This window comes from Simochromis diagramma, unplaced genomic scaffold, assembly GCF_900408965.1.
Source record: "Simochromis diagramma unplaced genomic scaffold, fSimDia1.1 OVJJ01000518.1, whole genome shotgun sequence".
Lineage (NCBI taxonomy): Eukaryota > Metazoa > Chordata > Actinopteri > Cichliformes > Cichlidae > Simochromis > Simochromis diagramma.
This window is the reverse complement of record NW_024387336.1, coordinates 111,784-136,283: the sequence shown is the minus strand read 5'-3', so window position 1 is coordinate 136,283 and position 24,500 is coordinate 111,784. Positions and strand designations below refer to the sequence as shown.

General features: G+C 41.3%; 1 protein-coding gene and 1 long non-coding RNA gene across 2 annotated transcripts; one reads left to right on the top strand and one right to left on the bottom strand.

The window, feature by feature from the left end:
- Positions 1-1,221: 1,221 nt before the first annotated feature.
- Positions 1,222-8,327, bottom strand: LOC120718193. The gene is made up of 2 exons (XR_005692407.1): positions 8,019-8,327; positions 1,222-4,400 (listed from the first exon to the last, which is right to left on the bottom strand). It is a non-coding gene; the product is annotated as an uncharacterized LOC120718193 (long non-coding RNA).
- A 5,672-nt stretch (positions 8,328-13,999) lies between these two features.
- On the top strand, positions 14,000-19,312 carry LOC120718201 (macrophage mannose receptor 1-like). Its single transcript, XM_040006629.1, has 4 exons — positions 14,000-14,227; positions 17,574-17,882; positions 18,243-18,529; positions 18,624-19,312. Exons 2-4 carry the CDS (start codon positions 17,609-17,611, stop codon positions 18,810-18,812), a joined length of 750 nt encoding a protein of 249 aa, XP_039862563.1. The 5' UTR covers positions 14,000-14,227; positions 17,574-17,608; the 3' UTR covers positions 18,813-19,312.
- The last annotated feature ends 5,188 nt before the right edge of the window (positions 19,313-24,500 follow it).

Sequence of the window (24,500 nt, the reverse complement as noted above, 5' to 3'; positions counted from 1 at the left end):
GCATATCTGTCGTCTTTCACGCTATTTCAACAACACTCAAACACAAAAATCCTCACCTTTGACAGTTTTCTGTCAGTAGGTTGTGGTGGTTTGCATGTACACGATCCCTGAAGGCTCTAGAAAGGGACTAAGTAAATGGAGGAGTGTGGACGCTTCATCTCTTTGCTCTCTAAATGCTTTGCTTCTTTTATTGATTTTTACCGATTTTTATGCTGATTTTTTTCCCTTTTTTCCGTATGAGCTTACCTGCGATAGCTTCTGGACACTTATAGATCATTAGGACTAAAGTGTTCTTAACAGAAACAGCAACATTTTTATAGTTACCTTATCCTCAGCGCTCCGTGTGTCTGTGGCCTAGACACAGCTGAAGCCTGATTACAGCGTCTGGGCACCGAGCAGCCTCAATAGCCTAGAAAGGTGCTAACCGCTAGGCTAACTAGCAACAAGATGCCTTCCCTCTCGACAGGTGACTACCACAGCCTCCTGCAGAAGATTGCAGCACTGGAGACAAAAATTCATCGCTTAGAAGTAAACGTGGAGGTAAATGGACTGTGTGGAAATGAAACAACCTTGCCTTTGACTCAAAACAATGGCGATGAGCAAGCTAGCACACAGCTAAGGAGCACAGATAACATGACCAAGAAAGTAGACTTTGTGCACTATTATAAATCCTCAAGCGATAATCCCCCCTTGGACTGTTGTTGGGTCTGTGTTTCCACAAACCCCGCTAATTCTAGAGACTTATTCATCATGAAGAAAACAAGACAGTCGATCGATCGATTATTTGCGCAAGGGAGGCCTCGTCTGTGTCCACCACGAAAATGACCCCCAGATCTGACCTCCTCCTGCTACCTTTTATTGAGAGACAGTTCACACAAAACACGTCAGAACAAAGCCACGCCCCCTTGGTTCTAAGACAAAGCATTTTATGTATATGTGTGAACTTCTGTAAGAGAGTGTGTGTGTGTGTGTGTGTGGTTAGACCTCCTGCTGACCAAAGGGTCGTAAACGCAGGAAGCCTACATCAAAAGAAGCAGATCTTCCAGATAGGATGTATCTGCAATAAAACCTCCCCCAGCACAGAGTGGCTGGAGAGGTGGTCAGGATCAAAGGGATGGCTTTGATCCTACTGCTTAAACTAAGACTGTACAAATTTAAGAAACACAATGGCAACATTCAACAATTAGACTTAACATTTCCCTCCTTTTTGTCATTGTTCTTATAAATTTCAACTTATGCACCCTTTGTTTAGACAGTGTCAGTATAGATTTCATTCATACACAGTAAACTACATCCTATACATAAGCAAATCAGTATCAACAGTCCAAAAACAGGAATTAATATTTTCAAAAGAAGATTCCACCAAGGACCAGACAGTAACCAACCTATCCAGCCTTGTGGCGGATCTACTCCTGTCGTGCAATCCATTATGTATTTCTTCAAGTAAACAACTGAATGTCAAAGGTCAAACAAGAAGAATCATCATTCTCAAAAATCATATGTCACTACAATCCAACTGTATATAGACATATGTATTTAAACACATCAGTTGACTTCATTGTTTGTCCATGTGGCTCTCAGCTAGCTTCAAAGCTGCAGCCTGGTCAACACCCTTCTTTATGACTCCTATCAACCCCCCAAATCTTCTCACTGTAGGCATCCTGTGGGGGTTAGAGTCAACTGGTGAATTATCTGCATTTACAACTCTTCTCCTGTCCTGTTGTCACCACAGAAAAAGCTTTGTAAAGGAAATTGGATCAAGCTGTTTTGATCTTCTTGGCTCAAAACCTCAAGTGTTCATGATGTGAATGTAGACAAAAGGCTTCTCTGTTTACATCCTTCTTGCAGAAGACAAAAGAATAGGTGATGTTGCCATGTTCCATGGTTAATCTCCAACTTGGGCTAATCCATTGTCCTTCATACACATAGGCAATTGGCCTGTTTCCAGTTCGTTTAACTGTATAATGTCCTGCAACAAGTCATATTCTTTGAGTCAGACGAGCAGCTCTATCGTACTAGAGCAGTTCACCTTCCCAGCTACTGGTGAATCAACCTTCCATTCAGGTTCAGAGCAGTTGAAAAGTTGGCAGTGTTCCTGGATGTGTTGCTAAAGCAACCAAACAAACTGTCTCGCTCTCAGTGATGCTATAGGGCCACAGTCCAGAAGAATGTGTAGCCAGTGGCATCACAAGCATAACCATTGGTCTCGTTGTTTATGTGAGCGGTTGTGTTCTTAAACTGCCACCAGTAGTTGTTGAAAACCCATGCGGCACTTGGTGTGGTTTGCTCTGTTCCAGTGCGCTCCCTGTCATCCCACTCAGGGTCCACAGGCACAAGAAGATGCACAGCACATTCCCAGCCATTCTGATGAGTACCTGTGGCTCAGTTGGTTTCTTCACCGGATTGAGACGAAGGGCCCTGGAGGCTTTCCCCCCCTTTGTTCCCGGTCTTCCTGCCACTTACTCCGAGCTGGCCTGGATGTGTGTCACCTTCTTGCAGTGCGCTTGATATATCCAAGTGTTCCTTCCAGTAATCTTCACTGCTGTGGTCATCGTCAGCAGCACCCGATAGGGACCTTCCCACCATGGACTGGACCAGCACTTCCTCTCCATGGCCTTATCAACATCCAATCTCCAGACTTCAGATTCTGCTCCTGCAGAGAAACAGAATCATCTGGCAGATCATTTGTTCTCATGACTACTTTACTTTTAAACATTTTCAAGCATCTAATCTGCTAATATGCTCTCTCTTCTGCTCTTCTATCATCACTACAGAAGACTAGAACTCTAAATGCTCTAACATGTGTAATCTCAAAGAGTCAGACCATTCTCTGCTGGAGTAATCCTCATGTATATCTTAACTAATTCTATACAGTCTAACCATGTCCTGCCTGTCTTCCTAAATCTTAACTTTACTGTTCCATTAGTTCTCTCTGCCTGCAAAAAGTTTTTTTAAAAGTATTTAATAATCCTAAAGTATAAACTACTGCTCATCTCCCTCCTGTTTGAGACATGGTATAGCCAATGGCTCAAAATAGCAGCAGTCTTATACAAATTATTAGGCAGTATTGGTTTATCACACAGATAATAAACACCATCCTGCAAGCTTGCTCCCTCTGTAAGTCACAACTGTTTTCCTGCTGTAGGTGAGTGGCCTGCATGTCTGCTGATGTTGTACTGATAAAAGGTTAACACCATGTTTAACTACAGCTGCCTCTTTTGTGATCTTATCTGCAAAAACTTTCCCTAATGCAACTGGATCTTTCCCTCACATGTGTGCTGCACATTTACAAACGGCAATTCCACTGGTTAATAACGCTGCCTCCAGCAGATTTTGCAAGAGTTTGGTGTGTTCTGCAGGTTTCCCTGTAGAGGTTGTCACACCTCGTCTCACTCACTGCACTACAAGGAAATGTACAGTAGCCAATGCATACTGCCTATCAGTGTATATTGTCTCTCTACAGCTTTACATGCTTCCATTAAAGCTAGCATCTCTGCTGCTCAAGCAAATATGAAACATGCTAGTTGTCCTACATAGATAACTCTCTCTCACTGTCTGCTACAGTAAAACGTGTTCTAGTCTGTCCCTCTGCTGTTAACCAAACCTTTCCCTCAACGAGTGGCACATTTAGTAAGTCATCCCTCAGCTTACACTTCTTCTCCTCGCGCTCTCTACACTCATGAGAAGTGCCCTTCCTCCATTGGCAAAAAGGGTTGGACAGATTCAGAATTGTGCACCACTTTATGGTAATATGTGTGGTTGTGAGAGTAACAGTAACATGAAAGACAAGTGTCTTGTAGGTGACAGAAATGTAAGTTTAGTCTGCAGTAGTAAACATCTACCTCGTGTGGAACTAACAATGTCAAAAGGTGAAATAAACTATTTCCTGAAACATTGTACAGCTTAAGCTGCTGCACATACTGATCTCACGCATGGAGGTAAAGCACGAGCAACTAGAGCTAATCTTTTAGGATAGTAAGTTACTGGCTTCACTTGTGGAAAAAGTGCTGTTAGTTATTTTACAGTCACCTGGCATTTGTGCTGTTCACAGAACCACAAGTCCATCACTGGACCTCCTCTGCGCTATCACTTTTGGAGCTTGGCACGCTCCCTCAAGTTCCATTTTCCAACGCTGCTGAAGATTTTAAGGCAGAGCACGTCGTACCCCGTAGTTGTCTTCCTTAACGTCAACGTCGAAACTCTTTCATCTTATTTAAGATTGTGCTGTGCAAAGTCTCCTCGTGATGATCTCCTTGTGACGATCCTTTGGAAGCCCAGTAGCACAGCTCTCTGTGCTGAAGGTGATCTCTGATCCTCCTGAAGACTCTCTCCAGGCCTCAGCTTCCATCTTGTGGACGATCCTCTCAGTCACTCCTTCTCGTCATGGCACCTCACGACATCTACAAATCAAAAAAATGACACTCCTCTTGCCACACGGCTTTCGCCATGTGTCAGCTCCCCAATGAGACATGTACAAGAGTGTTGCACAGTCTCCCTAAAACAATCTCCAGGGTTTGTCCCTTGGAGCAGCTTCACTCCAAGCTGTAACCCTGTGTAAAACATTAATCAGCACTTAAATGTTCAGCTTGTTTAGCTTCCAGCTCCTGTATCCTAGAAGACAAAGTCTTAAAGTTAAAACAACTTCACATTTGCAACTAACTATAGATCATAAGAGTAATAAAGTATTCAGCATCACAAAGACAAGTATCCTTGCAGGTTTATTCTAAACTCATTAAACTCCTACTTTTTCCCATAATTTGTTCCAAATTATTTAACATCTCAACGTCATTCCACATTGTAATCAGTGACTTCCCTTAAGTTTGTCACTCACCATGAGCCCAACAGTGTGGTCAGATAATGAGCTCCATGTAACTATTCTGTAACCACTGCACATCTGTTCAATTGTCACTTGTCTGTCTGTGCCGAATCCTTTACAAGCACTCTTAAAGAAAACAAACATTAGCCAAACACACGGTTCGTCCTGGTTGTCAGGTGTCGGCCATCCAGATTCCAGAGGAGCTGTGAAAAGTCATAAAGTTAACACTCGCTGTGGAAAAGTAACAATGGTCTCATCACAGTATGTCTCAAACTGTATTAATTTCTCCCCTGTAACATTCACATTCCCTCCAACATTCTCTCAACAACACAGTGTAATTTCATCATCAACATATAGCCTGTAACTACAGTTCTCTTCATACAAAATCTCAGTAATCCTGTGCTAGAAAAACATCATTAAGTTGTCTCTTGCTGTAAATCACATGATCAAATCACATGATTAACCATCTGCTGTAAAAAGAAATGTAAATGTTAGCGCTGCGCAGGTGTATACACTCTTTCTCACAGTAATCTCTGTGAGCAACACAAGGTAGTGAATGGTACCTGGTAAATTCACAGACACAGAAAAATTTAAACTAAAAGGTTAAATTTTCAGAGTTCACATAGTCATGTGATCCAAGTTTCCTCCTGTGGTCTCCTTCTGCTCCTGCAACAGAGACACACACAGAGATACATCCACACCTTTGTCAGGTGGGGGTTGACTTCACACAATTGTGTTAAGTCAGTCAGTCAGTTCCCCATTTATTTTAAAATTCTTACTCATTCACTCAGTGATTCCTTCTTTTGCTAATTGTGGAAATTATCGTCGCATTCGTTTCCACGCTCAGCAAAACAACGTCATTTCAAAAAGAAAAATAATTTAGACTGGATTTCCTCGTTGAATCCTTTTGGACAGGAATTTGTTTCCTAATTGTCTCAATAAGTGGCTTTCTCCTGAGCCCATTTTAATTTTGGAGAAGCTCACTTTGCAACAGTTTTCTCGACGACGCTTCGATTCTAATCGTGCAGATCTGCTCAAACAGAGATCATCAAACAAAACTTTCAGTGCACCATGAAAGTAACAAAATAAAAGAAAGAAAATAAAGAAAATAAAGGAAAGAAAGGCCTTGTTTAAGTCATGACACGTGTTCTTCATGCCAGGGGGATAAATCGTAACAACCCAATTGGCAGGCTCAACTTAATAACAAAAGACAAATGAACAGCCAGTTTAATCTCAAACATTCATCCAATCACACACAACATACAGCATAACCCTGTTGTCTTAGCACATAATAAGTTTCTTCTCATGTAACTAAATGTGTGCCATGTTAAAACTTCTTCACACACCAGAAACTCACAATCAGCTCACTCAGCTCACTCATTTAAGACCTCTCATCAGCATTCTGTTTTCTCCTCTATGATGCAACCATCTGTCCTCCTATAATATTCAGTCCACTAGTCTATGTATCACTTTCATCTTACTAGTGACTTGGACAAGATGACAAACAGAATCTCATGCTTAAGATGCTGTCTGGTCTTCATGAGTATCATCTATGTGTATATGCATGTAGGGTTAGTATAGTTGATGCATTTTCTGTATGTTTTTGTGTTCATCTCTCACCACACTTTCATTATTCTCATCATTGCTTAAAACAACACACATCTCTCTCTGTTTTTTTTTTAACTGTACTTTTCTCCAAAACAGAATTACAGCTGTTTCAGACTGAGAAACACCAAACACTCTTCATGCTATCATTCATCCACACAACTATTTTATTTCTTTTTGTCCACTGGGCAGGTGATCTGCAGAATCACATCTGCCCCAGCTGGATAGCTTTTCACACACACCATGACTTCAAACATGCTCACACTCACGGAATGGATCGGGAGAAAAACTTTCTTCATCTTCACACTCTGGGACAGAAACACCATATGTTTTTTTGTGTTGTGTCAGGGATGGATATGTGGTTGTAACGTTTGTGTTCACTAACTTTACTTTCTGTTTCCTGCCCTGCCTAGTCTGTCTTGGACTCAATGCTGCTCCTAATGTCTCTCCATACTCAGCCTTTAATTTCTCCTCCACCTCTGCCTCTGCTCTCTCACGCTCTTCTCTGGCTCTTCTTTCTGCTAACGTTCTTGCTCTTTCTAATGCTTTTCTACGGTGTTGTTCTAAAGTAGTTGCAGTGGATTGAGCTGTTTCATCCTCAGGTTTCACAACTACTGCTTGCAATATTGTTCTTTTAACATTCTGTGCTTCTCTCCACTTTTGAGCCTGCTCCAGCCACAACTTAGCAACTGCTAACTGCAATTCCTTCCTCTGCTTCGCTTTCCCTGTTTTACCTGCTACACTTACAGCTATTCTTTCTTCAAGCATTTTACACTTAACTTCCACTAATGTCCCTTCAAATCCATATTTTTCACGCCAACAACCTACATACTGCGTGCTGCCCGGTAAAAATTTCTCCATAAATTTTACATCCCCTTCTAAGGCAGACTTACACATTTCATTCCCCATTGTGACAATTCTTTTAAGTTTACGGCAGGTAACACCTTACTCCAAAACCCAGGCTACGTGTACACAACAGGTCACAGAATTACGTTAACACCGCTTTAGGTTTCCTTCTGTGCTGCTGCGTTCACTTTACTGGCACTCACACACGCATATGCTCATTCACACACTTTAAGGTCTATAATCTTAAACTCTCTATACCTTTAACGGCGGAGAAAAATACACTAAAGTAAAAATAAGATAAAATAAAAATCAAAGCTTGCGTCAGAACGCACAGCTAGCGTGCTCTTGGACCTGCGACCTATCCGCACAGTCACAGAGCCGCTTCTTCTAGGTTCGCGTGGACCCGCGCAACCAACGCGCTCCCGTGCTCGCGTGAAACCGCGCAGCTACGGAGCCATTGCTTTTATTTAATAGCTTGCGTCCTGCCCGCACAGCCAATGGACCTGCGTCCTAAACGCACAGTCTAACGCACTCCCGTGCTCGCGTGAAACCGCGCAGCTATGGAGCCGTTTCTTTAGTAGCCTGCGACCTTTCCCGCACGGCTAGCGCACTCCCGTACCTGCAAGAAACCGCACGGTCACGTAGCCGCTCTCTATTGTTTTAGGTTCGCGTGAAACCGCGCAACCAGCGCTCCCCTGGACTCGCGTGTACCCGCGCAGTCTCAGTGACGCATAAGGCCTTTTCTACTCACTGTTTGTTTACGTTCATGGGAAGAGTCTCTGGATCCCGTCAATCGCCATCCATCCCGAGGGGAGGTCAGGCGCAAACTTCCCGGCCTGGTAACAAAGCAAAGTGAAACACCAGGGCTTTACGTCAATCATCCCAGACGTTGCGGTGGCGTCCTTTCCCTCTCCTCGGTGGATGCAATATGTTAGGCTCCGGCTCGGAGGACCAAATAAATGTTGGGTCTGTGTTTCCACAAACCCCGCTAATTCTAGAGACTTATTCATCATGAAGAAAACAAGACAGTCGATCGATCGATTATTTGCGCAAGGGAGGCCTCGTCTGTGTCCACCACGAAAATGACCCCCAGATCTGACCTCCTCCTGCTACCTTTTATTGAGAGACAGTTCACACAAAACACGTCAGAACAAAGCCACGCCCCCTTGGTTCTAAGACAAAGCATTTTATGTATATGTGTGAACTTCTGTAAGAGAATGTGTGTGTGTGTGTGTGTGTGTGTGTGTGTGTGTGTGTGTGTGTGTGTGTGTGTGGTTAGACCTCCTGCTGACCAAAGGGTCGTAAACGCAGGAAGCCTACATCAAAAGAAGCAGATCTTCCAGATAGGATGTATCTGCAATAAAACCTCCCCCAGCACAGAGTGGCTGGAGAGGTGGTCAGGATCAAAGGGATGGCTTTGATCCTACTGCTTAAACTAAGACTGTACAAATTTAAGAAACACAATGGCAACATTCAACAATTAGACTTAACAACTGTCTTGGTGCAAAACCAAGACATAAATCATGTCTCCTGGAAGGGGGAGGACGTATCACAGGCAGGGCACAGCGAGCTGAAATCTCTGAAACCGACTGGCCTTCACTTCCTACGAGACAGAGAAGCTCTTCTACCCCTGTATACGAGAGGAAACAGGACTGGACAACCGTGAATAGGAAGGTTAACAACAAACCTTCAAAACAACTGAATGTGAAACTGCAGAACAGATTTGCTCCACTATCAAAGGACCCTGGATCTATATCGGACAACCATCCATCTAAAAGTAGCGAAGTAAGGCCTGAAAATTCACGGGGAAAGCTAAAAGCTAGGCCTGAAACGCTGATTGTGGGTGACTCTGCCGTAAAGGATGTACAAAGCATGTGCGGTAAGAACACTAAAGTCCTCTGCTTTCCTAACGATATGGTCAACATCCTGAAGGAGAGAATTCTTCAAATTGCAGATGAATATCCAACTGTGACAAACATTGTCCTGCATACAGGGTCAAACGATGTGTCCAAACAACAATCGGAGGTTCTGAAACAGGACTTTATTGGATTATTAAACACTGTAAACTCTCTGAATGCAGCTGTATTCATCAGTGGGCCTGTACCGCCGGTCAGAGGAGGAGACGAGAGATTCAGCAGGTTGTTTACACTGAATAAATGGCTTATATCAGCATGTGCTGACCACTCAGTGCATTTTATCAACAACTTTAATATTTTTTGGGAACGCAGGCATCTGTTTAAAGCAAATGGATTTAATTTTAACAAGTCAGGGGTGAAACTGTTCACCTCCAACTTGTTTTATTCCATACGTCATCCATCTGTGCTTGGTGCCAAGGCTGAGATAAACGAGGAGTTATCTCATAAAGAGGAACAAACAGTACTCCAAGAACAGACAAAGCCCAGCAGAAACCTTGAGGAGGAGCTCCATCTGCCCCCACCCGGGAAGAGCCTCAGAAAGGAGAGACATCTGAGGCAAGAAGAGGCAAGAAGAGGGGTCCCTATTTGCCTCCAACTCTCTCAACAACACCAACGACCAGGACCAGGATCTTCCCCAGTCCCCCAAACCCCTGACAGGCCATCACCCCCATCACCCTCCTCCCCCTCCCTTTCTCCCTCCTCCCCACACCTGAAATTCACTGAAGAGATGATGGAGCGGGTCAATGCTGGGCTCAGATCTACCCCCCGGCCCAATCCCTCTTTGTCCCCCATAAACCCCCCACCAAAGCAGCCAAAGGTTCGCCACCGAGCCCCACCCTCAACAGAGCAATCGAAGTCACATTGCCCAGCCTCGCCCCCCTTAGTTCCTCCTTACCACCTTCATGCTTTGTCTCCGCAGTCTGATGTGTGATGTGTGGAGGAGCCGGGCTGCGAGGATTATGGCAGTGGTGACTTTTCCCAGGGGAAGCTGGGACCCTGTTTACTAGAAGGTTTTAAAATCTCTGTACTTTTAGGTGACAGAAGGAGACATGTGGCCTGGTCAAAACACAGAGAGCTGCACTCTAAAAGATCTTTAAATATAGTAAACATACCTTGTGTGCCACAGACTGCTCCCAAACACGAGGGGACAAGTAATGCCTCTAAAACACTTAAGTTGGCTTTATTAAACGTTAGATCTTTAGCTGGGAAAACATTTTTAATTAATGATTTAATCACTGAGCACAGCCTTGATTTTATGTTTTTAACTGAAACTTGGTTGGACCAAAGTAACAGTGGAGCTGTTCTCATCGAGACGACCCCTCCTAACTACAGTTTTATCAGTGAGGCCAGGGTGAGCAGGAGAGGAGGGGGGGTTGCTGTCTTATTTAATGAATCATTTCAATGTAAGCAGCTATCTCCTGGAAGTTTTCAGTCTTTTGAATATGTGGCTTTACAGCTGAAGGCCCCATCCAAAGTTGTGTTTCTTAATGTTTACAGGCCTCCCAAATACTGCACAGACTTTTTTAATGACCTCAGTGAACTGCTGTCTGTGATCTGTGTTGAATTCGACTGTGTAATTATTGTTGGGGATTTTAACATCCATGTGGACAACCCTCAGGACAAAGGGACTAAAGACCTGAGTAACACTCTGGGCAACTTTGGGCTGACTCAGCATGTAACAGAGGCCACACATAATAGAGGACACACTCTTGACCTACTGATCTCCAAGAGCCTGAGCATTTCAAAGGTTACTGTGTCTGATGTGGGCTTATCTGATCATTACTGTGTTTTCTTTGAAAGTAAAATCTCAGCCCACACAAATATATCAACAGCAGTGATCACAAAACGGTGTATAACTGAAGACAGTAGTGAGATCTTTAACCAGGTCTTCCCATTAACACCTGACCTGTCCAAAGGTTCCGTCAATGAGCTCGTCAATAGCTTTAATGCAAAAATGTTAAATGTAATGGATACTATTGCCCCCATTAAGGTGAAGGTTATCTCTGGAAGGAAAAAGTCTCCATGGAGAAACTCCACACTAGTGAAAAATGAAAAAAGAGAGTGTAGGAAAGCTGAGCGCAGATGGAGAAAAACAAACCTCCAGGTTCATTATGACATCTATAAAGAGAAACTTCACAATTATAATTTACAACTGAGGCGTGCAAGAAGGTCCTACTTCTCTGACATCATCACTAAAAACAGCCATAATGCTCGGGTCTTATTTTCTACAGTTGACAGGCTAACAAACCCTCCTGTGCCAGTGGCAGCTGAACTTCATTCAACCATGGCCTGCAATGACTTTGCCAAATTCTTCACAGACAAAATCCAAAAGATTAGACAAGCAGTTGGTACATCAACAGCAGATCCAGGATATGTACTGTGTCCACCGAAAAACTGTTTAAACACCATCAAACAGTTTCACCTGATTAACAGCAAAGACCTGGAGGACATCTTAGGTCAACTGAACTCCTCCTCTTGCTGTTTAGATGTCCTGCCAACAAGTTTTTTCAAAAAGGTCTCAAAGACTTTAGAGTCAGACCTGTTACAGATCGTCAACTTTTCCTTAATGTCAGGTGTGTTTCCAGAACCACTAAAAACTGCTGTAATCAAACCTATACTGAAAAAGGACAATCTTGAGAAGACACAAATGAAAAACTACAGGCCGATCTCAAATCTCCCATTTTTAAGTAAGATCATTGAAAAAGCAGTTTCTCAACAGCTCAATTACTTCTTAAAACAGAATAACTGCTACGATGCCTTCCAGTCAGGTTTTAGACAGAACCACAGCACTGAAACCGCTCTGACAAAAGTGTTTAATGACATATGTCTGAACACAGACAGTGGAAAAATGTCAGTCCTAGTTTTACTGGATCTCAGTGCAGCATTTGATACAGTTGACCACAACATATTACTCAAACGACTGGAGAACTGGGCAGGTCTTTCAGGAACTGTACTAAACTGGTTCAAAACATACTTAGAAAACAGGAAATACTTTGTATCAATAGGTAACTTCACATCCAAGCAGACAAGTATCACATGTGGAATTCCCCAAGGTTCCATCTTGGGACCCCCTCTGTTTAACATTTACATGCTCCCACTGGCACAGATTATAAAGAACAACAAAATAAACTACCACAGCTATGCAGATGACACACAAATATATATCACAATGTCACCAGGAGACCGAGGCCCTGTACAGGCTCTTGGTAAATGCATTGAGGAAATTAATGACTGGTTGTGCCACAATTTTCTCCAACTAAACAAAAACAAAACTGAAGTAATAGTCTTTGGCGCCAAAGAAAAACGATTACAGGTCACCAGAGAACTTCAACCTATACATCTAAAAACCACAAACCAGGCGAGAAATTTGGGTGTAGTGATGGATGCAGACCTAAACTTAGAAAAACACATTAAGACAATAACAAAATCAGCTTACTATCACCTCAAGAATATTTCAAGGATAAAAGATCTGATGTCTCAACAGGACCTGGAAAAACTAGTCCATGCATTCATTTTTAGTAGGCTTGATTACTGTAACAGCATCTTTACAGGTCTACCTAAAAAATCAGTCAGACAACTACAGCTCATTCAGAACTCTGCTGCTCGAGTCCTCACTAAGACCAAAAAAGTGGACCACATCAGTCCAGCTCTGAGGTCTTTACACTGGCTGCCTGTCCGTCAGAGGATAGACTTTAAAGTTCTGATGCTGGCCTATAAAGCTCTGAATGGTTTAGGACCAAAATACATCAGTGACCTCCTAACCCAGTATGAACCTTCCAGATCCCTCAGGTCATCTGGATCCGGTCTTTTATCAGTTCCCAGAGTCAGAACCAGACACGGAGAAGCTGCATTCAGCTTTTATGCTCCTTATATCTGGAACAAACTCCCAGAAAGCCTCAGATCAGCTGAAACACTCAGTTTATTTAAATCCAGGTTGAAGACTCACCTATTCTCAGCTGCATTTGAATAAAGCACCAAATCCACACTTTTAAGCTTAAATTTCAAAACTTACACTAACTACTGATCTTATCTAAATAGATCTTATCTAGTTCTGATTTTATCTGTTTTGATTTTATATACTGTTTTGTTTGTTTGTTAATTAGTTAAGCTTAAATTTCAAAACTTACATTAACTACTGATTTTATCTACTGTTCTGATTTTATCTGTTTTGATTTTATATGCTGTTTTGTTTGTTTGTTTGTTTGTTAAGTGGGTTTAGAGCTCTGGGTAGCTCCCCAGCTGGGTCTAGACTGGGTCTAGAGAGTATTTTAAATTCAGGGAATTTAAAATAGAAAGTAGCTTGTCCACAGAAGGACTGGTAGCTCCCCTTACGATAAGGGTTCAGATCGCGCGAACAGGTGTGGGATTAGAGCTCTGGGTAGCTCCCCAACTGGGTCTAGACTGGGTCTAGAGAATATTTTAAATTCAGGGAATTTAAAATAGAAAGTAGCTCGTCCACAGAAGGACTGGTAGCTCCCCCTACGATAAGGGTTCAGATCGCGCGAACAGGTGTGGGATTAGAGCTCTGGGTAGCTCCCCAACTGGGTCTAGACTGGGTCTAGAGAGTATTTTAAATTCAGGGAATTTAAAATAGAAAGTAGCTCGTCCACAGAAGGACTGGTAGCTCCCCTTACGATAAGGGTTCAGATCGCGCGAACAGGTGTGAAATGTGTGTGTTTAGTTAGTTAGTTTGTTTGCTTGTTTTAATCAATTTTAAATCATGCTTTTTATTTGTTTTTGTTTCTAATGTCTCTGTAAAGCACTTTGATTCACCTTGTTGTTGAATTGTGCTATACAAATAAATTTGCCTTGCCTTGCCTTGCCTAAATATCCAGAACAAATTGAATTTGAATGCTGCTGCTTTACTTCTGATTTAAATTACTTGGGGGGAGGTGCCACACCAGAGCTTTCCATCAATTTAGTTGGGACATAGATGGCAGGTTTTGCATGAACCTCTGAATCACCACTGGTATCTTTTCAGACTTGTTGCAGAGGGATCATAACCAGAGTGAATTTCAAAGCTTCCCTGCTAACGCTTACCAAGGTAAGTGCTGCTGTACAAACAGGTCTGAGGAATGAATGGGAGAGACTAATATTTATAAAGAGATTAAGAGAAAACAGTGTGATATCCACATAAGTTTGGCTGATTTCAGTTTAAATCTGCTGAAACATTATGTTAAAAGCAGTTTAACTTCCTGAGACTAGCATGTATGCATGTACAACTCATTCTCTAATTTTTCTTTAGTCATTTTAGAGCAATTTCACTAAAACAACCATCTGAGACTTAGGTTAACACATTAGGTCTTTGTCTGATTTTGATTTTGTTGTAATGTTTTACACTGACTGACAGCAAATAGTAAGATTTATAGCTGACAAAATATGTAGTGAGCAAAGTGACAATAAACACAGCTCAACTGAAAGAGAACTGAATTGGTTTAACTCCTGTTTTCATGTCAGTGATTGAAAACCACGATTAATTACACTGTCACATAGATATAGGAACAAGTATAGATAAAAAAAATAATTAAAAAAGGCAGCTCATTAAAGAAGTATTCCTGTATAAACTGGACCACAGTCACTGTAGTGTCTGAAAGTACTTGGTGTCATAACAGCTGTGTTAGGCAGCCAGGAATGGACCCAAAATCCAAACTAAACTCAAAACACAGCTTTATTGCTGGAATTATTCATCATAAACTAAAACTGGGAAAACACTTTAAACTAAACAGACAGACTAGCAGAAAACCCAGCATTCAGGGTGATCACGACAACCAGCAGAGGAAGAGGCAGACATTAAAAGCACAAGGCAAACGAAGGAATAGACCAGTGACCACAGGTGGGAACACAACTCAACATAGTCTAACTAACGAGATGGGGAACCAAGACAGATCATGACACTTAATTGCTAAAGAGTTATTACATCTACATTTTTGAAACAGCCGTTTATAGAGGAATTAACCTGAAATAACCAAAATGCTATTTATGTCATCAAAGGGTTAGCGGGATAATTACAAAAGGCTCTCAAGATACAGGTTGGCAGATACACAAGTTTAACTGACGCCGATAGCTCAACGATCCAGCGATGACTAGTGCAGACTCGCCACCTAAGTGGTGCAGTAATCAGCTGGGATCAGTGGCCGGTGCGGTGATGAGTAGGTGTGTGGGCCAGCAGCGGGAGCCCGCAATGAGCGTCGCCGCGGCGAGAGAGAGAGTGAGAGAGAGCAAACCAGAGGTGTGGACTCGAGTCACATGACTTGGACTCGAGTCAGACTCGAGTCATTAATTTTATGACTTTAGACTTGACTTGAAAAAATGTTCTAAGACTTGTGACTTGACTTGGACTTTTACACCAATGACCTGGGACTTGAATTGGACTTGAACCGGTTTACTTGAAAAGACTTGATATTTCACCCCAAATATAAAATTTAACATGCATATTATATAGAGATTGAAAATGTGACGTCATTCAGGGGTAAAACCGCAAAGGATTCTGGGAACTCGTGGCAAGAGGTACTAGCGCACGCAGGCTTTCAATTGAAATCACAGCGATAAAAAAGAAACACAAAAATGGCAAGAAGCTGTTGTATTATTAACTGCAATAGCCGGTCGCATGACAGCCACGGAAAGCCGACGGGTAAAGAGATCGGTTGTTATCGGATTACGTCGTTGAAGAGAAATTGTTCGAGCCATGTTTCCGAAGTAACAAAGAGGCGACGGGTGGCCTGGATTGCAGCCATTCAAAGACCAAATATAACGTCCCAGAACACTCCAGCTCACAGGTTAGTCTGCTCCAAGCATTTACACAAAGGTCAGTCTGCTGTTGTAGTTAATACGTCATTTTTCTTAACATAATTGGTGATATAGGTTACAAGCAAGTCTGGTGCTGAACAGAAATTGTCGCGCTATGCTCCTTTGTTTATTGTGCATAAATAGTGAATTGTCCTGACACAATATTGCGTTTCGCTTCTGTTATTATGGTACATTGACAAAAACATATACTTTTATTCACAGGATAAAACAGGTTTTTTGTATCACTAATTGCCCAGTACGATTACAGCATACAGTATTATTGTCACTGCTACATTTCTGTAACGCGAACCAGAAATTATTTCCACTGCTAATTAATTACCGTTGAGCTTAAAGGTCCTATTAATAAACGGTTAACGAATGTGTATTTATGAAGATGATTTGTGAGACTGGTAAACTTATGATAGGTACGATGGTCTTTCGTTCTACACGGTGCATTTCAAGGTCCTGCACCCATCCGGCGGTAAACTGTACCTGGGCTTGTTGCAGTGACCTGAAGTTACTATCGTGCCAAACTAGGTATCCCCGACAGAATTTGTTTCGCCTGCGTCGGGAGCACACGCTGGACTGTCCAAATCACGGATAAACAGTATCCCACATTGTTGATTTTTAGTTTACAAACACTTCTTATAATGACTAACTACTCCTGACATTTTTGAGATCTTAGCTCTTTATACAACGAAGTTATAGTGGGATACAAATAATATCAGGCTGGTCCTGCCACAATTTGTTCCCCCTGTGTAAATCACGGACAAACAGTATCCCACATTGCTGATTTTTCGTTCACAAACACTTCTTATTATGACGCATTTCTCCGTAAACTTTGGAGGATTTAGCTCTTTATATAATAAAGTTACAGGAGAATAAAAATAGTTATTAGCCAAAATGTTTATGGTTTATTAAAATAATCCCATCTGATACCCCGTGAGCAATAAATATATAATTTTCTGTTGTAACCCTCAAACTGAATGGTAATGTAACGATACTAATTTTTCACAAAATGAAAACATCAGTACTTCCTGCGTGCTCCCAGCACAGGGGAAACAAATTCTGTCGGGGATACCTACTTTGGCACGACAACTATCCTACAACCGCATCCAAGAATAACATGCAGCTTATCTCAGAACTGTCGGTGAAAATTATTCTTGGAGCTAGGTTTAATTGAGCTGCATTTTAAAGAGGTGCAATTTCACAATTTGTGTATATTTTCTAAGTTCACTATTTTGTCATGTGTTGAGAAAAACACAGATTTAAAAATTACATGGTCTAATATTTACATTTAGCATAACTGCAACATTCTTTTTTCGTTTTTTTTTTTAAAGACTCGAAAGGACTTGAAATTCAAAATTTCAGACTTGTGACTTGACTCAGACTTGCCTGACATTACTTGAGACTTGACTTGAGACTTGAGGATAAAGACTTGAGACTTACTTGAGACTTGCAAAACAATGACTTGGTCCCACCTCTGGAGCAAACAAACCACAAACATATTGCCCAATAGAGGATCGACCAGCGGGGCACAGGGACCATGACAATTTGTCATCAAAGATCCAAAGCCTGCACAGACATCAAAGATGTCTGTGCAGGCTTTTTGTCCACTTTTCTCCTTTGAAAAAACACAATGACGAAGCACGTTGCCCTCTTGCTCATTCTTTTCCCCGTGTGTGGACATCTGCTGGACATCAAGTTTTATAATAACCCTTACGAGTATACCTGGGAAGAGGCAGTAGCATTCTGCAGGAAGAACCACACTGACTTGGTCCGAGTGAGAACTGCAGAAGAGAATGAAGCTCTACAGAACTCTGGATGGATCGGTTTGTCCCGGAAGGATGCAACAAGTCCATGGAAATGGTCCAGAGGAGATGAAATAGCCATCTTCACACCATGGGATGGCGGTAAATTCTCATACTCCTTAGATGTTACAAGATCAAACTTACTGGTAATTATACCAAACTTATTTGCATTGAGACCTGAAATCAGTTTGAGAAATTTTGAGCATTCAACAATTTAAGTGGTGAGAAAGGATCAGATTTACAGTGTGGAGCAGTGTTGTCTACCACAGTGTTGACTGTAATGAGTTTCATGATGTCCCAAACCAACTGTTTCAGCTGGAACTTCAGCAAGGAGGGTTTGTTAGACACATAAACACTGTACTGGTAAAATGATTTGATACTGAATCTAGTTGAATAGACCTTTAAAACATCTCTGAAATCCATCCCAGTCTTTTCTCTCTATTGTACTTCGACTTCTTACAGCACCAGAAGAGGATGAAAACTGTGTGAACAGAAAAAGCGGCGGAAAATGGGAAAGCAAGAAGTGTGATGAAAAAAAAACTTTCCTATGTTATGAGGAAAAGCTGATTCTGGTGAAGGAGAATAAAACATGGGAGGAGGCATTAGAACACTGCAGGTCTCTGGATGGAGTGGTCACAGAAGATCCAGCCTCTTCATACAGGAACCACGGCTATGACCTGGCCTCCCTGATCACTCCAGATGACTACACCACTGCACGAGAGACCGCAAAAGAGGCTACCACTGATGAGGTTGGGCAGTTTTCTGCATGCGTTTGTGTTGGTGAGAGACTCATAACTATACTTACTGTAACTTTGTTTGTTTCTCTTTGTTTACTGTTGGCAGGTGTGGACAGGCCTGTGTAACCTGGCTGGTGAGTGGCTGTGGGTGGGTGGAGAAGAAATGCAATATGAGGATATCCCAAAATGCCCAACCGAGGGCCTCTGTGGCGTCCTCGGGAAGAATGGTAGTTCACCCTACGGCATAAGAAACTGCCAGCAGAAAAGGAACTTTCTCTGTTCCAAAATGAATTAATTACTGTACTTAAGTAAAAATTTGATATATCTGTACTTACCTTTCCATCATATGACACTTAGATACATGTGTGTCAAAGTAAACAGGAGAAATAATCCAAAGCAGACTCCACAGACAGGGTTAAACAAAAATGAACCATTATTCAGGTTTATGAGTGAGTCCAAAATTAGAAATTCCAAGAACAATGGGAACCTGACCAACACTTTACACTACTAGTTAAAAGTTTTTGAGTTAGAATAATTGTACCTTCATTCATGATGTATGTTACCAAGATATCAATTAATATAGTCAGTACATTGAAAAGGTGAGAAATAGTGATGAAATGTTTTCATACTGTTAGATTATACAATGACGATAGATTAATGCAAACCAGAAAAATCATAACGTCTTGTTATATGTGTTATTTTCCTAATGTAGTTGTGTGACATGTCAAGTAAATACTGGACTATACATAATTTAAAAGTTGTCTCAAGTCAATAAAGATATTAAATAAAGATTAATGTGCAGTTAAGCAGTTATTTGTCTTTATAAGCAGTGGTGAGCGAACCATATGGTTACTTTCACTGCTATGAGGCTTTTTTTACATCCTAAAACAGGCCGTCTTGTATTCCTTTTGAAAAGAATGTTTTACAGAATTCGAGAAGTACACTCTAACTACGTACATAGGAATTTGTTATGAAATGGCTGTGCGCAGGCAGGAGTGGCAGTAGGAGGACCCAGTGTGCAGACACTCGGAGGTGGAACGTGAACTCAAAACAGCTTTAATACTGAACTCAAAAGGGTACCAATAGTGATGTGTCCTGTGTGTCGAAGCGTTGAATCGTGTGTCGGGTAATCTCGGGGGCGTTTTTGTGAAGCGCGTATCGAGGCTTGCTTTGATTACTTATGCAGTGACGTTCAAGGCCTCGCGGGCAGTCCGTACCACGTGACTGATTCAGGGACTGGTTCACCGGTTCGCGCCAGATTCGAAATAAAATGGGCAGAAAAACAGCTGATTCCCCATCACACCGTGTTGCGGAATTGGATTATGTACATGCTACATAGTTACTTGTGCATGTCTTCTTCGATGGAACCAGCAAGGAAGAGATGTTTTTTTTTAAAATTTTGTCTCTCCTAATAAAGTATGCACACAGTAATAAATATCACAAATGATAAACACCAAAATATAAATAAACAACACTACACATCCTATAATCTGATTTCTGTCTTTTAGTTTATTAAAAAGTGAAGCACCAAACACTAGTTTGTGTCATTATCCAGATGTACATAAGCATGATTACACAGGTACTAGGAGCGGGTTTTGATTATCGATTAAAATCGATTCTAGCTTGGATAACGTGATATCGATTCATTAAAATCCTGAATCGATTTTTAATATAAATATTACTACATTTCAACCACCACCAAACAGCTAAAACAGTAAATGAGAGGAGGTACACCGATTCTGCACAAAGACGTAAACACAAGGCGCGGACTGCTGACGGATCAGAATCAGTGAGATGTCGCCTTTCTCACCAGACAGCACGGACACGGTCGGGGCTGAAAGCCGACAGTTCACTGATTCTGATCCGTCGGCGGGTCCGTGCTTCGTGTTTACGCCTTTTTTGCGCTGATTCTGAAGCTGCAGATTTTATTTCTCTTCAAACAATATTGACCGAACCAGCGGAAAAAGGAGATCCAAACTACGCTTCACATAAACATCGTCATGAATTTCCTCTGACTTTTGCTGTTTTGCTTTCACCAGGATAAAATCACACTTCATGCACAGCTCTCTCTCTCTCTCTCTCTCTCTCTCTCTCTCTCTCACACACACACACACACACACACACACTCTCTCTCTCTCTCTCTCTCTCTCTCTCTCTCTCACACACACACACACACACACACACACACACACACACACACACACAGTATACTTCAAGAACAGTTTCCCGTCTAAAAATCTGTTTTCTGCATTATTCGCTTGTTTGTTACGCATAAGACCTCCCTTGTTTGTCAGCCGCTGTTCTTTCCCATTTAAATACTTCTGAAAAGAAAACCTAATTTCTGCCGTTCAATAGGCTACTAAAATAATTGAAACTTTTTAACATTATGCAAAATTGCAAAACGTTAAGGTGTGTCTCTAATAAAACCTCTATTTGCTCTGCTTCAATTCAGCAGCATCAGGTAATGTTCATTTGTTGATTAATGGTTTTCTTTCGGTTTTGATCTACTGCTGAATATTTTTATAAAATCGTTTTTCTGTTTTAGCCTCAGCTATGTTAACACAAAGGCATCTGCTGTGATGCTTACACATTAGATAAAGTCTCGAAAGTGTCAGCTTTCTTTTTATAATTATACAAATATGCAAATGTACTGATCTATGATCTGAATTATACTATTGACTGACTGTCTGAGGCTAACAGTTACACAATCATACCAAAACGCTGTCCTGATACTTTCCACTTTCTCTTTTGTATCACACATACTGAGACAATATTCGGGATAAATAACCAAGAAAACAATTTATTCAGTTTAGAGGTTTACACATCATTATAATCACAGAGCCCGCTTCACTTGAGTTGTCCACTTGATGGCGCAGTAGAGTAAATGAATCATCACAATGCTTCGAACCATTGGTCGACCAATTGGGTGGAAAGCTTCAGTTCATCATGAGGCTTCATCTCACCATCACCACCATCACTTGCATAGTTCCCATTTCTGTATAGCTGTATATCTCAGATTCTGTAAAGTTATTTATTTCATATTCTGTATAGTTTTTCATATTTATATCCTGTTCATAGCCTGTACATAGCTTGTACTCACTACAGCCTGTACATACTTATAGTCAGAGGTGTGGACTCGAGTCACATGACTTGGACTCGAGTCAGACTCGAGTCATTAATTTTATGACTTTAGACTTGACTTGAAAAAATGTTCTAAGACTTGTGACTTGACTTGGACTTTTACACCAATGACCTGGGACTTGAATTGGACTTGAACCGGTTTACTTGAAAAGACTTGATATTTTACCCCAAATATAAAATTTAACATGCATATTATATAGAGATTGAAAATGTGACATCATTCAGGGGTAAAACCGCAAAGGATTCTGGGAACTCGTGGCAAGAGGTACTAGCGCACGCAGGCTTTCAATTGAAATCACAGCGATAAAAAAGAAACACAAAAATGTCAAGAAGCCGTTGTATTATTAACTGCAATAACCGGTCGCATGACAGCCACGGGAAGCCGACGGGTAAAGAGATCGGTTGTTATCGGATTACGTCATTGAAGAGAAATTGTTCAAGCCATGTTTCCGAAGTAACAAAGACGCGACGGATGGCCTGGATTGCAGCCATTCAAAGACCAAATATAACGTCCCAGAACACTCCAGCTCACAGGTTAGTCTGCTCCAAGCATTTACACGAAGGTCAGTTTAGTAGTTAATACGTCATTTTCATAACATAATTGGTGATATAGGTTACAAGCAAGTCTGGCGCTGAACAGAAATTGTCGCGTTATGCTCCTGTGTTTATTGTGCATAAATAGTGAATTGTCCTGACACAATATTGCGTTTCGCTTCTGTTATTACCATGGTACATTGACAAAAACATATACTTTTATTCACAGGATAAAACAGGTTTTTTGTATCACTAATTGCCCAGTACGATTACAGCATACAGTATTATTGTCACTGCTACATTTCTGTAACGCGTACCAGAAATTATTTCCACTGCTAATTAATTACCATTGAGCTCAAAGGTCCCATTAATAAACGGTTAACGAATGTGTATTTATGAAGACAATTTGTGAGACTGGTAAACTTATGATAGGTACGATGGTCTTTCGTTCTACACGGTGCATTTCAAGGTCCTGCACCCATCCGGCGGTAAACTGTACCTGGGCTTGTTGCAGTGACCTGAAGTTACTAAACTTCATGAGTGTATGCACTCACTCCAAGAACCGTATGATTATAAATATGCATATAAATATGCTACGATGAGATAGCTGACTTCATCTAACTAGCAAATGTTGTCCAGGCTACGTTGGTGATGCAGTTTTTTTTAATATGTATGATATTTTTGTCATGCGATTTTAAAGCCGGTCCTACAACCGCATCCAAGAATAACATGCAGCTTATCTCAGAACTGTCGGTGAAAATTATTCTTGGAGCTAGGTTTAATTGAGCTGCATTTTAAAGAGGTGCAATTTCACAATTTGTGTATATTTTCTAAGTTCACTATTTTGTCATGTGTTGAGAAAAACACAGATTTTAAAATTACATGGTCTAATATTTACAATTAGCATATAACTGCAACATTCTTTTTTCGTTTTTTTTTTTAAAGACTCGAAAGGACTTGAAATTCAAAATTTCAGACTTGTGACTTTACTCGGACTTTTACACCAGTGACTTGAGACTCGACTCTGACTTGCCTGACATTACTTGAGACTTGACTTGAGACTTGAGGATAAAGACTTGAGACTTACTTGAGACTTGCAAAACAATGACTTGGTCCCACCTCTGCTTATAGTTATAGAATATTCACAACATACTTCATACTGTGTACATTATAACATACCATAATAGACCCATTTCTGTAATATACTCACATATCTATATTATTGCTAATATATATTGTAATATATCTATATCACTAAAGCACTTCTGGATGGGTGCAAACTGCATTTCGTTGCCCTGTGCATGTGCATGTGCATGTGCAATGACAATAAAGTTGAATTCTATTCGGTACCAAAACTAGGAATCCAAACTACACTTACACAAACAGAAACACAGCTAGATAAGGGTAGATCACAACAGCAACAAACTGAAACACAGGGCTTAAATACACAGAGGGAGCAATCAGGGAATGTGCAACAGGAGGGAAACACAGCTGGGGCAAATCAGTCCTAACGAGACAAAGGAAGCACAATCAGATGCATTTACATGAGACACTGACTTTCAAAGTAAAACAGGAAACATAACACAGACTGAACTTACAGACACAGGCTGTGTCCCAATTCAGGGTCTGCACGCTTGAAGTACGCATTTTAAGTGTGATTACGTTACTGCCACACGACGACGGCTGTCCCAATTCGAAGTGTACTCCAAATGCGCCGATTTCCCCAAATATCAAGCGTGGTCCGGTGCACGCTTCGTGGTCCCATATATCCCACAATTCATAGCGCGGCGGTGGGTGTGGATAATTTTGCGGCAAATGTAAATGGGAAGGCTTTAGGACCCAGGAGGACCCAATGGAGGGTATATAAGAGGAAGTAGCAGCAGGTGCTCTTCATTTCCACTGATGAGCGGCTGTGAACAATGGTTGTGTGAGTAGGTGAAGAACCTGAGAAGTTTTAATTGTCTGCTATACAAACAGTTGTTTTAAACCTCTACAGCAGAGGTTCGAGGTACAGGCTGTTTTTCTTTTAGTGCTTTTTTTTTTTTTTTTTTTTTTTTTTCTCCCCAATTTGTTGAAATGTATTTGATGTTTATTGTATTTTGTAGTGATGGCCAAATGAAGCTTTCCGAAGCACTGAAGCTTGTATTGAAAAACGGTTCATTACTCGAAGCTTTTCAACACAGTCCTCTCCGGTGACATCTGGTGGTGAAAATTTTGAAGAGCAGCTTGAATCTGCAAAATAAAACGGACTGCTCAATTATCACTGCTCACTCAAGAGTGGAGTTCTCTCTGATATTGGGCCACCGTT

Coding starts and splice junctions, on each gene's coding strand:
- LOC120718201 (XM_040006629.1), top strand. CDS start 17,609: ATGACGAAGCACGTTGCCCTCTTGCTCATTCTTTTCCCCGTGTGTGGA. Junction 17,883..18,242: donor CTTCACACCATGGGATGGCG/GTAAATTCTCAT, acceptor GACTTCTTACAG/CACCAGAAGAGGATGAAAAC. Junction 18,530..18,623: donor AAGAGGCTACCACTGATGAG/GTTGGGCAGTTT, acceptor TACTGTTGGCAG/GTGTGGACAGGCCTGTGTAA.